The sequence below is a fragment of the Uloborus diversus genome, chromosome 10 (genome assembly GCF_026930045.1).
Source record: "Uloborus diversus isolate 005 chromosome 10, Udiv.v.3.1, whole genome shotgun sequence".
In the NCBI taxonomy this organism is placed as follows: domain Eukaryota; kingdom Metazoa; phylum Arthropoda; class Arachnida; order Araneae; family Uloboridae; genus Uloborus; species Uloborus diversus.
The window spans coordinates 105759004-105773032 of record NC_072740.1 but is presented as its reverse complement, the minus strand read 5'-3'; the positions used below and the strand labels follow the sequence as shown (position 1 = coordinate 105773032).

General features: G+C 34.5%; 1 protein-coding gene across 1 annotated transcript; it reads left to right on the top strand.

Moving 5' to 3' along the window:
* Nucleotides 1-8320: 8320 nt before the first annotated feature.
* Nucleotides 8321-12738, top strand: LOC129231121 (kelch-like protein 29). Its single transcript, XM_054865368.1, has 3 exons — nucleotides 8321-8373; nucleotides 11185-11331; nucleotides 12596-12738. The coding sequence occupies exons 1-3, from the start codon at nucleotides 8340-8342 to the stop codon at nucleotides 12736-12738; spliced, it is 324 nt and encodes a 107-aa protein (XP_054721343.1). The 5' UTR covers nucleotides 8321-8339.
* Nucleotides 12739-14029: the final 1291 nt, after the last annotated feature.

The window sequence follows — 14029 nt, the reverse complement described above, 5'->3', positions numbered from 1 at the left end:
CCAGCTTCCTGAAGATAACCTTAGGCACATAATCGAGCACGGTATTTCACAATATTCCCTTGCTGATCTTCTTTTACCGTATATACCCACCGATTTCCCAAAATTTTACTATGTTCAGGTGGATCCACTAACTCCCATACACCGCGATTATATATGGTTTGTATTTCCTGATCCATCGCGTTAATCCAATGTTTAGATTCCCTAGAATTAATGGCTTCTTTAAAATTTAATGGAAGTTTAATTTCAGCAAGATTTCCCTCTAAAATTTCTATTACCTTTCCCTCTTTTAAATTTTTGCCCGAAAAGTCAAAATATGATTCATCAAATTCAATTTTGTTATCATTACAATATTTAATAACTTCATTTAAAGAACGCAAGCGAATATTTGAACCTTCAATCCTATAGTAAATATCAGTTCTATCACCTGATGGTCTAGGAACAGCTTGACGAAACCAATTAATTTCAGAACAAGGTTTTAATTCTTCACTAGGACTATCACTGGAAAGCTCATCCACTCCCTGATTTGAAGTTACAGGATATTCATAATCAAAATTGTCAGGTAAGTATTTCATAACCCTTGGACTACTTGATCCAGAACCTAGTACATCATCTGCCCCTTTAGTTCCCTCATCAAAACTGACATTACATGTTTCTATGATTCTTTGTTCGTCTTCCAGCCAGACACGATAACCTCTAGTATTTTGAGCGTAACCTAACAAAATTCCTGGTTTAGATTTATCGTCCAATTTCTTTCTTTTCTGACTTGGAACATTTACAAAAGTTAAACAGCCAAAAGTTCTGAGATGTTTCACGTTAGGCTTTTTATTGAAAAACAGTTCAAACGGGGTATGATTGCTACCATGACAAGACCTATTCCAAACATAAGAAAAACAAAATGCAGCTTCCCCCCAGAATTTCGAAGGTAAGTTACTCTCTTTTAAAAGTGCTCTAACTCCCCCCATTAATGTCTGGTTAAACCGTTCAATTATGCCATTCATCATCGGTGTGTAGGGATTAGTTTTCTCATGCCTAATGCCACGGTTATTCAAGAAAATTTCAAAATTTTGATTGCAAAATTCTTTCCCCCCATCTGTACGAATTGATTTAATTTTTCTCCCTAAAAGCCTTTCATTACGATTTAAAAATCTTACAAAAATATTGAAAACATCTGACTTCAATTTCATAGGGTATACAGCAACGCGTTTTGAAAAATCGTCCATAATGGATAAATAATAATTCTCTCCCCTCAAAGTTAAATATGGGACTTCACCTACATCCATGTGTATAAGCTCTAAAGGTTTAGAAGATCTCACGGCCCCAATCGATTTAAAAGAAATACTCCTAGCTTTAGTATATTTACAAATTTCACAATAGTTAACATTTTTATTCAATTTAGGAAGACCTCTAACACTATTGTTTTTGCTAGTTCTAGAAATATATTCATAATTAATGGGACAATATCTCTTGTGCCATAAATCTTCAGGTGAAATTTTACCAATTTGTTCAGAAATGTTACAAACAGGCTCAGAATTATCACAATGTTCACTATTTTTCAAATACAAATATCTATTAGGCTTAAAGAAATATAAATTTATGTCATTTCTACGCTTTGCATAAAATAATTGATTCCAATTTTTTTCATAAACTTTAAGAATGGTATTATGACCAACAAATTTGTTACCTTCCTCTTCCAATTTAGATAATGACTATAAATTACGACGAATTTCAGGATTGTACAGAACATCTTTCAAGATAATTTTTCTATGTCTACCATTAATTTTGACCAACAATTGAACTGTACCAATCCCTAAAATATTGCTTTGTTTACCGTCAACAGCCATAGACATTTTTAAGTTATTAACTGGTCTAAAATCAGAGAAAAGATTTTTATTTTTAGTGACATGTGACTTAGCTCCAGAATCGGCAATCCACGTTATATCTGAATCAGATGAAGTAATATTCAAAGCTTCTGACTCATTAATTTCACTCACATTATGTTGAGAATTAGAAGACCCTTGAGATAAATTTTTAGAATTTAACTTTGCCTTAAATTTAAAACAATCAACCTTTTTATGCCCAAAAATCCCATAAAAATTACATTTCCCTTTAAATCTATTCTTACTAAAATTTGACACAGGTTTACAACTATTTTTACGTGGATGGATCTTACCGGCAGGTAGCGAATTCGGAACGGTCACATACACAGCAGGTGTCTGTAGTGGAATGTTCATTTCAGAAATTCTATTTGCTTCGAGCAACAGTTCTTGTTCTATTTTTAATGGGGTAAAGTCCATCGGTAGATTTGCTGTACTATGGATGCGAATTCAGGGGGTAAACTCCGGATATACTGGAAACCTATGTAAAGGTCGGACATCGCACGGCCAACTTCTTTTAATTGTGACGCAGCTGCTTTCACTCGGCAGATGAAAAGACCAACAGTCTCACCTTCTTGAAACTTGACTTGAAAAAATTTATCCAACATGGATATCAATCTGGCACGCGTGTCAGGTTCAAAATACTTGCACAAGATTTCCCAAGCTATCTTTCCTTCAGTAGTGCATTCGATGAGAGTCTTGAATTCTTCTGACAGGAACTGATAAATGGTAGTATAAGCTCGAGTTCTTCTAAGATTCATTTCCGCTTTATCTCGGAATGTCAATTTTTCTTCTTCAAGTTTCTTTTCTTTTTCGTCAGCTTCGATGAATTCCCAGCTGCCCGAATGATGCAGGACAACTTGTATGTTTCTCTTCCAAGTATTCCAATTATTGGCATTTAGTAAAGGTATTGTAGGGGCTTCCATACTTTCAAAAATTTCACGATGTTTTAAAAATTCTTCACAGCATAAAAATTCAAATTTTCCAAGTTCTTCAGGTTATGGCCAGAAATTGCAAAGTCCAGGTGACCTGGGCCCATAACCACTTGTGAGCATTAAGTGTAGTGAAATTTAGACTTACTACACCGCTAGTAGAAGTGAACTTGCAAAAAAAAATGTCCACAGCCTGAAGTTGGAGAAAAAGAAAAACACGTGAAGCATTTTTCCTCATGGAAAATCTGTATTTATTATCCTCAAAGGATTTCTAAAGTTGATGAACAACATCTTCATTGATATTTAAAAAACATTTAGAAAAATAAACAAATATTAGCCGCTATTATACAACGAAACATTAAGTTTACGAACATGCTGATTCCAAGGAATATATGGCATTACCGTAATACACAAAAATAGGCCTAAAGGCGTTTTATGACTTTAAAATTGACATCACGTTGTATTACGCCCTGCCAGGAGTAAAGAGCACTGGCAGACATCACGAAATCACGTACAACACATTGCGGCTATGTGAGGTGAGAGAGAGAGCGAAAAAGATCGCTCGAAGTATTTAAAGTCTTCACATGACTTTCAAATTAAGAATATGCAAAACACAAGATGTGTTGCCAATGCAAGAAAGTTAAAGATATGTTGCCAATCAAAAAGTAACTCAGTCAAAAAAATAAACTCGCGGTTATAAGATACAATGAACTGGTGACTCGGTTCACCCAAAAGTTCATTCATTTGACTGAGCTGTTGCAACCGATCGCACACATGACGTCACAACGTGATGCAATGTTTACATTGAAAAAGGATTGATTCTGCATGATGCAAAAACGTATTTTTAATGATTTTTTTTTTTTTTTCAAATTAAGTGATTCTTTCACTTTTTGTGAAAGTTTAAATTAAAAATCTAACAAAGTTGACTGTTAATCGAAGAGTGTTCTTCCTTTTTTTAAGCTTTGACTACATCCAGACCACTCAGCATAATGTAAGCATAAAAAAGTATTAGATTTACCAAAAGGAAATCCTTTTTGTGCAGAAAAACATTTTCATTGTATGCTGAAATGTAGATGTTTCTAATAGCAGTGTTCGACCTTTTGTACAAATGAAAAAATACTACGCCAAATTAAAACTACGAGTTTCACCCAGTAAACCTTTAATTTTTTATTCGCGCGAATACGATATAAAGCATTAAAATTATTATCAACTTCATTAGCAAGAAATCATTTTCTACTCCTCTGCTTTCTGCTGAAAAAAAAAAAACATTTTGTCTACGTTCGAAAAATTACACTTAAAAAACGGACTCAGTTCAACTGGTTTTGGTTTTGAATTTTAAGTGTTCGATTAAAAGAGAAACATTTGCGGGCATTTAAGCCGCAACCTTCTATGTGAAATAGTTCAATATTCAAAGATAAAAACACTTATTTTCAATCTAATTTATTACTTCTCTAGAATGTTCATTTCAATCGCTACGTGAGATCTTCGTCATTCTTTAATCAAATTCCATGCTTTTCGAATAATTTTAAATTGTATCATGCTGGTTAATGACAAAACATAGAAGCATGTTGTTATTACTATTATTACTATTTTTTTGGCAAAAAGCTTTTTTGCTGTTTTTTACTACGCATTCCTTCAATGAATAGCTTTCGAAAAGGAAGGCGCAATTGCTAGGTTTGTTGGGGTGTCGGGCTGTTACTCAGAATGGCGCCAATTCGAATCCGTGCCAATAAATATATCTTTAATGTTTCTTTTTTTCCCGTCAGATGCTCACATGGGCAGGACTGTATTTGCCACACCCTGTTTTTTTACATGCACAATTATTGCTTTAGCACGAGTCACTACTCAGTCACACTTTTAATGATATTTATGTTTGAATTGAAAATATGTACGACCAAAAGGTGAGCGATGATCAAATTATCACAACGTTGTATTTAACGAGGTTTTGTTACTGATGTCTTTAAATTACATGCCTTCTCTTCTGCGCTTACTTTTTTTCGGTTCTTCTTCCTAATGTTCTTCCTTTGAAATTCTTTAAGAGCGAAATACCTTATGAAACGATTCAAAGCACAGTGCGGAGTTCCGCACGGGTCGACTAGTTTAGTTTTAATTTGTTTTTTATGAAGTTTAAACACAAGAGCAGTGCAAAAGGTATACGAAGATGTGTAACATATAACATCAAAACAACAATTTTTACTACCTAGTTTTTTGTTCAAGTAGTTTACACCCTCAGTATACACCTGCTATAACATATAAAATGACTGAAATCGGTAACTTTCTTCAATATTATTGTTTAAGGTACTCACTATAGATGTGTTTGGCCAAATGTACTAACTGTCTAAAAATTTCTAAATTAAACTCTATGCGGAAGTTAAGCAATTAAAAAAGAATTTTTAGTTTTTTTAATTCTGATAACCTTCTTTTCCCCATAGTTTTTTTTTTTTTTTTTTTTTTTTTTGCTAGAGTATTTCAAAATCTTTTTCACCTCAGTATTTTAAAATGGATCACATACTTATTAATATTAATATGGCTCATAAAATTATTGAGCCATAAAAAGTAAACTACTTTTTTATTTCCTCTACATCATCTTGGCCACTCAGGTGATTGACCAAGTCCTTGGTTTCTAGACTTTCACATTAACCTATTATCATCTATCACTCTTCCTTTGTTTAAAAGAAAATCTTAACTTAGTAAACATACTTCAAAGAGTAGATATACTGAAAACTGACGTATAGGCGAAAGTCAAGAAGAGAAGAAAATTCCTTTAGCTTAAATGTTAATAGCATCTTCATCACGAAAATCCAACTAATCAACTTTATAATGTTCACAGGGATTTACAGAAATGAGTGAACCTTCAGTCAGTAACTGAAGAATTTTCTATGTTCTGGAAGTAAACTTCCAATTCTATTTATTCAGCATTTAAATATCCCAGATGTAGGGATGCTCCCCTCGTCCTGCTTTCCATGCAAAATTTTAACCCTTTAAAAGCTTTCATTTTTATAAATTTAACCAAATGAATCATGTCCTCTGTGATCCTTCTTTGCTCCAGGGTATACATATTAAGTCTTTTAAGTCTGGTATCATAATCTAAATCTGAAAGTCCCCTTACTAATCTAGTAGCCCTTCTTTGAATCCTTTTCGATATAGAAATACATTTCCTCTGAGATAAGGAGACCAAAACGGAACAGCATACTCCACATAAGGTCTTACCAAATCTACTAATATTATAAAGAGAGAGAGAGCTGATTTTTGTATGTTTAATATGTTCAATGTAATCTCTGGAACCATTGCAACTAGTTAAAAAATTCTTTCACATATTTCGGCATTTATTCCTTTACCCTCTCCCATTTGTTGTCAATAATTAAATTTATGGTTTGTATCCACATTTTCCCAAATTTTTAAGGGTTTCAAGCACTTAAAATGAAATTTGTTCTTTCAAGTCCTTTCCTTTTTACTTCCTTTTACAGGAAGTATTGTATTCGCGAAAAAATTTTCCCTCAAAAATTGACCTTAACTTCCATTTTACTCACCCCTAAATGAATATTGTTTTTTTTTTTTACTCGACCACACATGGATAAGTGCCTAAGAACATATACACACGCGAAATATCCATAATGAGGATTCCCGAGTTAATTACAACAAATTTTCTCGTGACGTCTGTATGTAGGTATGTATGTGCATATGTATGTCGCATAACTCAAGCACGGTTAGTCCTAGAAAGTTGAAATTTGGTGTGTAGACTCCTAGTGGGGTCTAGTTGTGCACCTCCCCTTTTGGTTGCATTCGGATGTTTCTAAAGGGGGCTTTTGCCCCTTTTTGGGGGGAAACCATTGTTAATTTTGATGTAAACTCAAGTGGTGTTATAATTTAGCAGACACTTGGCGATATATCGCCAGTCTTTTGTTTGCCAAGTTTTGTCGCCAACTTGGCGGCAAATTTGGCTATTTTTTAAAATCTGTTTCATTTTGGTCACTGTTGATGATATTTAGAGAGTAAACTATTAAATCACATTAAAATTGCCAGTAATGGGAAAATGACGTTAAATTGGAGTAAAAGGAAGTCATGTGATGCACACATCATTTTTTGAGCAATCACGATTGCTAATTGTTTTCATTTGACTGTCCTTGATGTTGTGGTTCCTTTCTCAGCTTGGACCAGGGGCCTCTGCAGCACCACCGCCCTGCGGCCTCTAAAGGCGCGCCTCCTCTGGTCTTGACCACTGTTCCCCCGGAATCCGGCACGGGTGCTCACACGCACATGCACGCTCATAGACACACGCATGCGCACCTTTACACACATACAAGCTGACAAACACACATGCCCGCCTTTATACACATACACTCAAGCCTACGTGCATACACGCAGGTCTGCACACACATACAAGCCTAGCCCATACATGCACGCCTACACACACACACACAACTATACACACATAACCGCCCATGAAAAGGGGCAGGCTTGATGGGACAGAAGCCGTTTCTAGAAACAATGAGTAGGATACTGCCGAAACTTGCGATTGCAAAAAACATAATTTGAAGTCAAAATTTCAGAATTCAAATTAGTAATTCTTTTTTTTGTTAAGGAACAAACCGTGAAGTTGGAGTCTTCAACAAAGCGGGTGCCCTAAGCTATAGCTTGTTTAGTTTATGGGTAAATCTTTTTTTTTAATCTTTGTTTCAGTTTAAAGTAGTCCTTTTCAACACACTTCAGGATCCCAGTGACCGCTTTACATGTCGCTACATGTAAAGCGCTACATGTAATGTACTTACAAAGACAGTCGCTATTCTCTCCATTTTCGCTTCTAAACTATTTAAAAAAGAAAAAATTATGATTTTTTCTTTTAAGATTTTGGAAGGAGTATTGTTGCTATGTATAAAGTCCTCCCACGACTGGAGGCGCATTGCCCCCCCCTCGACCCCCTATAAATCCGCCCATGGATAATCCAAGTTTTCAGTAATAAGAGGTGAGGTGAATCCCAATTACCTTGATTTTTCGAGATTGCACTGTAATACTTTTACATTTTAAGTGTTCTCACAAATGAGGCAGTGAGAAGCAAAGGGATGTAAGTGGCAAAATTGAAAATTTGGAGATAATCAGTACCCATGGTAGGTGAACCTCTCCTCTGTCTTGGAGCAAGAGATGGTACTAGCAGCCCTGGTAGTTGCTGCTATACTGCATAATTTCGGAAAAAAATTCAATGAAAGCCTACCTAGGATGTTATCTTTAAACACATTTTACTCAAATCTTGAAAATGTCCACTTACATCCTTTTGCTTCTCACTGCCTCAAATGTAATTAAGTTTTTATGTCAAATATTTCTCCAAGAGTATCTTTAAAAAAGTATCAGTCTGTTACATACTGTTGCATGTTTCTCAATTGTGTTGCAGATTTTGCAGAATTTAAAGTTGCCGCTGGTCAGCCCCTATATTCTATTTGATTTCCACAATAGTAGAAATAGCTTTGCATCTTCGAAAGCCTGCAGAAGAATTGTTAGAGAGGCAATGAATTATGCTCTTCTCCCAGATAGAAGACAAATGTCAACAATAACAAGACCAAGGCTATCTTGTGGTATGTATTTCATAGCAGCAAATACAAAACTATTTAAGATTTGTTGGTTTTTTGACATGTGACATTTTTATTAAGTTTTTGCTGTGTTTTATTTGTCATATCAAGCATATCAACACTTGCTAAACTATTTTTATCTGCTATTGCAATAAAATTAGGTAAGAACAAGCCATTCGCTTTTATACATTAACTAGCTGCATTGCCCGACTTCATATTGTCTTCCTCTAAAATAAAAATTGTATTTTTCTTGTATATTTCTTGAATGTTATTTTGTAAATAAGAAAATGAAATTAAACCGGCCTGAAAAAGAATTCAGAAGTTCTTAGCAGTCCTTGAGTCGATTTTTTTTTTGCAAAAAAAAAAGGCAAAAAAAAAAAAAAGTGCCAGATTGATTCAACTGTTCTTTCATCATTAAATTTCTCTAGTTTAATTTTATTTAGCTGGAAAGGGGTAAGAAATATTGCTGCACCATATGCAGTAACTCTAATTTTAAGCTAAATTAAGCTATCCACCCCATTGCTCATTACCACCTGTTCCAGTAAGCTGTTCCACGTGCCCAAGACCCTACTAAAGTAGTAATTTTTCCCAATTTCCAGGTTAGCCTGAGATTTGAATAGCTTAAAACCCAATTTCCTCTTGTCTTGCTTTCCATGAAAAAATTTAAGCCATTAACATTCTTTTGATAAATTTAAACAACTGAATCATGTGCCCTCTGGCTCACTTTTGCTCCAGGCTATACATATTAAGCCTATTAAGTCTGATATCACAATCTAAATCTGAAAGTTCCCTTACTAGTCTAGGTACCCTTCTTTGAACCCTTTCCAATACAGAAATATCTTTCCTCAGATAAGGCCACCAAAACTGATTAGCATACTCAAAATGAGTATGCTAATCAGTTATACTAAACTCCTAAAGAAAAACCTTCTTATATTTGTTTCAAATAGATGTATTGATAGACCCAAGCATTCTGTTGGCATTGTTACTTGCAATAAGAGGTGGGAAATGTCATTCGTTTTAATAATCCATTCGTCAGAAGATCCTTCTTTCTTTTGATCCATTCATTCAACTCGTTCATTTGAACAACTTCGTTCATTTTAAAAAGTTGCAATGTGGTCTATCTCTGCACGACGTGCGTGTGTACATTCAAAAAGTTTCATTAGACCAGTAATATTCTTTTCAGGGAAAATAATTAAAATGATCCAAAAGTAAGAAAATGTGCCTTAGAAAAATGACTCAAAAAAACTTGATTCTGGTTTTGATGCATAAAGCAATTCTAGTTCATTTTGTAAGATATTTCTCAGTAGCTGAGTGGTAAGATATGTTTTCCATTCCAAAAATAGCAGGTTCCATTTCAGCATTAAAAAAAAATAAGATATTTAATTTTTTCCAGCTACAACACTGTATGTATGCAATATTATCAATAGACTATCTATAGCGAAAAAAGTAACAACAAATATATTGGTTGCTCAGCTGGAGTACCAGATAATTTAATTTAAAAAAAAAAAAAGACTCACCAAAGGGATCTTAAAATCAATCCACAATACCAATGAGAACGGAAGAAGAAAAAATTTTAGTGGGGAAAAAATTAGACAGTAATAATCCTTATTAAAAATCTCTTGATATTGAATGTAAAATAAGCAACTTGAAAGTCGCCAAACAAGTTAAAAATAAAGTCAGATCAATATAGATGGCGTAAGTAAAAATATGACAATGTGTATTGTATACATGTACACATAAAATCAATTAAAAATAGTCTCTGCAAAGAAACTCTGCCCGCGGCTGTTTCTGGGTAATAAAAGCTAACCCCTTCACAGTGAAACACAAAGTCAGATGATGGACAAGTGAACCACTTCACTTATTCGTCGTTTGACTGTTCTTTTATGCACTGATGAAGAAGTTTGGTTTTATAACCCCAAAACAGCTATTAGCAGAGTTTCTTAAATCTTTTTAATTGATTTTATTTGTACATGTGTACACATTGTCATATTTTCACTTATTTCTTTGTATACAAAGTTTTTAACTGCTTCATGATATAGATGGTGGTCTATAGGGATGCTACAGAAGACAAAAGGATCGTCAGAAAAGTGATAAAAGGCATTTTTTGAAATAATTTTGGGCGACAGAAAGTGTAAGAAGGATTTTAGCAGGTGCATGGGACAGCAAGTGTTCAAACATTTTGTTAGCAGCCCAAACAAGTTGCACAAAACATTTCTTATGGATATGTAGCAGGTATTTGAAGTAGCTAAAAAACATAATCTGGCGTTGCCACAGATACATTAGAAAATTGCAAATGAACTGAAACAATTAAAGAAAAATGACAAATAAAGCAGAAAGTAAAAAGGTTTGAATGAATATATTGTACTGCACTGAGAAAAAGAAGATTTGAGATTGATTGAGAGTTAAAATATTGAAGATGAAAGTAATTAAAAAAAAAGAGTGGTTATCACAAATGCATCAATACAATGCTCCAAGCTGCTCACTGTTCAAAAGAACAATCGTTCATTTTTTAAGTGAACAAACGGATCCATTCATTTGAAGGACTCGTTGTTTTTGACCTGTTTGTTCATGAATGGCACATCCCTACTTTCAATGCTGCACTGTTGACTAAACTTGAAATCCTGATTTATTAAGATACCCTGATCAATAACAATTCATTTTCTGGTCAGACATATTTTGTAGGAATCTTAGCTTCTAATGCTTTGAGCATTTCCTTTTCAAAAATGCAATATTTCATGTATTCATTATTTTTGTGCAGAAAATATTGTCTTAAATTTTTGTTTGTCATAAAATTTTCCTTGTATTTACCTTTTAAAGGAGAACATGACAAAATAGTGTTGGTCGGTGGTGAACACCACAAAAACCCTATAACAACTGTATCATGCTTCAATCCTCTGGATAAAACTTGGACTTCCCTACAGAATCTACCTTTTCGTGTTTCTAGAACTGGAGTGGCTGTTATGGGTGAGTTATATTACATATACATCTTGTTTCAATACAGGATAGGGCCGCTTAGAGGGTTAGTCAGCCAAGTCATAAACTTGGAGGCTGGTTTGGAACTGAAATAGAGTATCATACTTTTAAGCTTTAAGAGTAAGTCTTGTGCATTTCAGCTGATGATATGCTTTTACTCACTAGTTTTGATTTTGTAGGTATTTTGTAATCTGCTTGCTTAAGAGTTTCTGTAGCACTCACTGATTTTCATTTATTATGCGCTTCTATTACTCAGACATTCATAGCTTTGTATACTGTTGTAGATCATACATGAAAAAATTTATCATCATAGTTAAAATGATATTGATTAAATCTAATAAAGTATGCAATTGTTGAGAATAGTCTCCCTAATGGATGATACATAGACTAGGAATGGTACATGGATATAGGATAGTACATAGACAGAGTGGTGTAGTTGTTAAACACTGGTCGCTTATCCCCAAAATCGGAGGTTTGAACCTGGGTCCAATCATTGGATTTTCAAAAAGGAGAAAATTGATACGTCCATGTCATATTATTATGGGGTATGTAGCAGAGTCTCTGGCATACTCCATCTCTGGAGTACTTATTTGGCTTAGTGTGCTCTTGACAAAAGTCATAGTGCTGTTTTGCATCAAATAGAGCCTGTGTGCCTGCATCTGGTGGGGAAATTGAATGTCAAAATTGTCGTGGTAATGGCATCCACCATTACTGGTGCTATTTGAAAGACAGAATGCAATATCTGGAGATTTTACTATTTTTGCCGAAAGTAATGTCTCTAATGCAGCCCCATTAGAAAGAAGCTGATAATACATTAGTTCCCTATTATTTCCCCAACGATTGTTTCATGACAAAATTAGTAAAAGTTTTTTTTTTTTTTGACTTCAAACTAATGTGCTGTCAGAGAATCGAGTCTGTTAAATATCTTTGGTGACTTTTTACTTGGACTAGTCAGTCACGCATATGGATGCCTCAATTGCCAAATCGATTTCCACTTTTTTAAAAAAAATCCTCATTTCTGCTTCAATAGTGTTTTATTATTGCTTATCATGTGAATTTATATTAAAGTTTTGGTTCAGTACATTTCTGACCATGGTGATGGCAGAAAATGTAACATGAGAGTCTATTTATTTCTATAAATAACGCTTTCTATAAATATTCTCTACTTTTTGTTTTATGGAGTTAATTGATTTGGCAAGTGAGGCATCCATGTAAAGTAGTAACTTTCTAATGAATACATTTTTTTTACTTTTAGGCCAGCGCAACATATATGTTGCGGGGGGAATTACTGAAGAAAAGAACGTAAATTCATTTGTATGTTGGTATCCCCTCAACACCATCCCCAGGGGCTGGAGTAATCAGAAAGAGATGATGAAAAGTAGATATGAGTTTGGTTAGTTACTTTTTTGTACTTGGACTGTTTACTTAAAATTATGTGTTTTTAAACGTTTTTTTATGTATATAAACTAGTCCACCTGTGCGGGACTCCGCACTGTGCTTCGAATCATTTCATAAGGCATTTCGCTCTTTAAAAATGTCAAAGGAAGAACATTATGAAGAAGAACCGAAAAAAAGTAAGCACAGAAGAGAAGGCATGTAATTTGAAGACATCAGTAACAAAACCTCGTTAAGTACAACGTTGTGATAATTTGATCATCGCTCATCTTTTGGTTGTACGTACTATTTTCAATGCAAACATAAGTATCATTAAAAGTGTAGCTGAGTAGTGACTCGTGAAAAAGCAATAATAAAAAAAAAGTGACTTACACATTAGATTTTTTTTTTAAACTAAGTTTTCTTCCTGTAAAATTTTACTTCTTCGCTGGTGCTACAGCCTGTTGCAGACCAAGACTGTCTCTTGAAGACTCTTTCACCTAACCCTATCCCCTACAATGGCCCTCTATCGGTTCGCTCCTACTAGCTTTGTGTCCTTTTCTACCCCATCCAGCCATCTGACAGGGGGGTCTCCCTCTTCGGTGCTTCCCCTCAATGTTGGAGAAGGTAACTCTTTTTAAGAGGAATGAGGAGGCAGTGGCGGATCCAGCCGATTGTTTTGGGAGGACCATCCGAAATTTTTGAACAAACTCCGAACTCCCCAGAAATTTTATTAAAATGAAGTTTTAAAAACTCATTTAAAAGACATTAGGTGAGGGGGTGGATTTAGTAATCTCCTTCGAAAATGCTTAAAAATTTTAATTTCAGAGTAATTTTTTAAAACTAGGAAACTAAAAATGCATTTGGTCTATTTTTAATGATGTGCGGAGAAAGGTCAGGTTTCGGGCGCTGCCTCCAAAATCTTTTTGAAAATAAAGCTTAGAAACCAAAATATTCTGTCATTATACATTGAGAAGTTAGAAGAGGAGGGGTGCTCCTCTCTAACTCTTCAGCTGTCCAGCCTGAAAATGCACCTTTACGTAATGTTTGCTTACATTAAAGGAAGTGTGAAGGTGCTTGGAATCCTTCCTTCCTAGAAATATTTTGTGTTTGAGACTCTAAAAATTCGATTTTTAACTATACACTGTAAAAACGATTCAGAAATGTTCCTGGAAAATAATGGGCAGCTGATGTGCCCAATATCTGCCAGTAACATATCTTGCAAATTCCAGGAATTTTTTCCGTTAAAATTCAGTAACCTTCCTGACATTATCTTGGAAGCCTCCTGAAAAATTCAGAAATCTTCCCGTTTAAA

Bases quoted from the DNA above. Each gene is read 5' to 3' on its own strand.
- LOC129231121 (XM_054865368.1), top strand. From the start codon at position 8,340: ATGTCAACAATAACAAGACCAAGGCTATCTTGTG. The intron at 8,374-11,184 runs GTATGTATTTCA...TACCTTTTAAAG, and splicing joins AAGACCAAGGCTATCTTGTG to GAGAACATGACAAAATAGTG. The intron at 11,332-12,595 runs GTGAGTTATATT...TTTTACTTTTAG, and splicing joins AACTGGAGTGGCTGTTATGG to GCCAGCGCAACATATATGTT.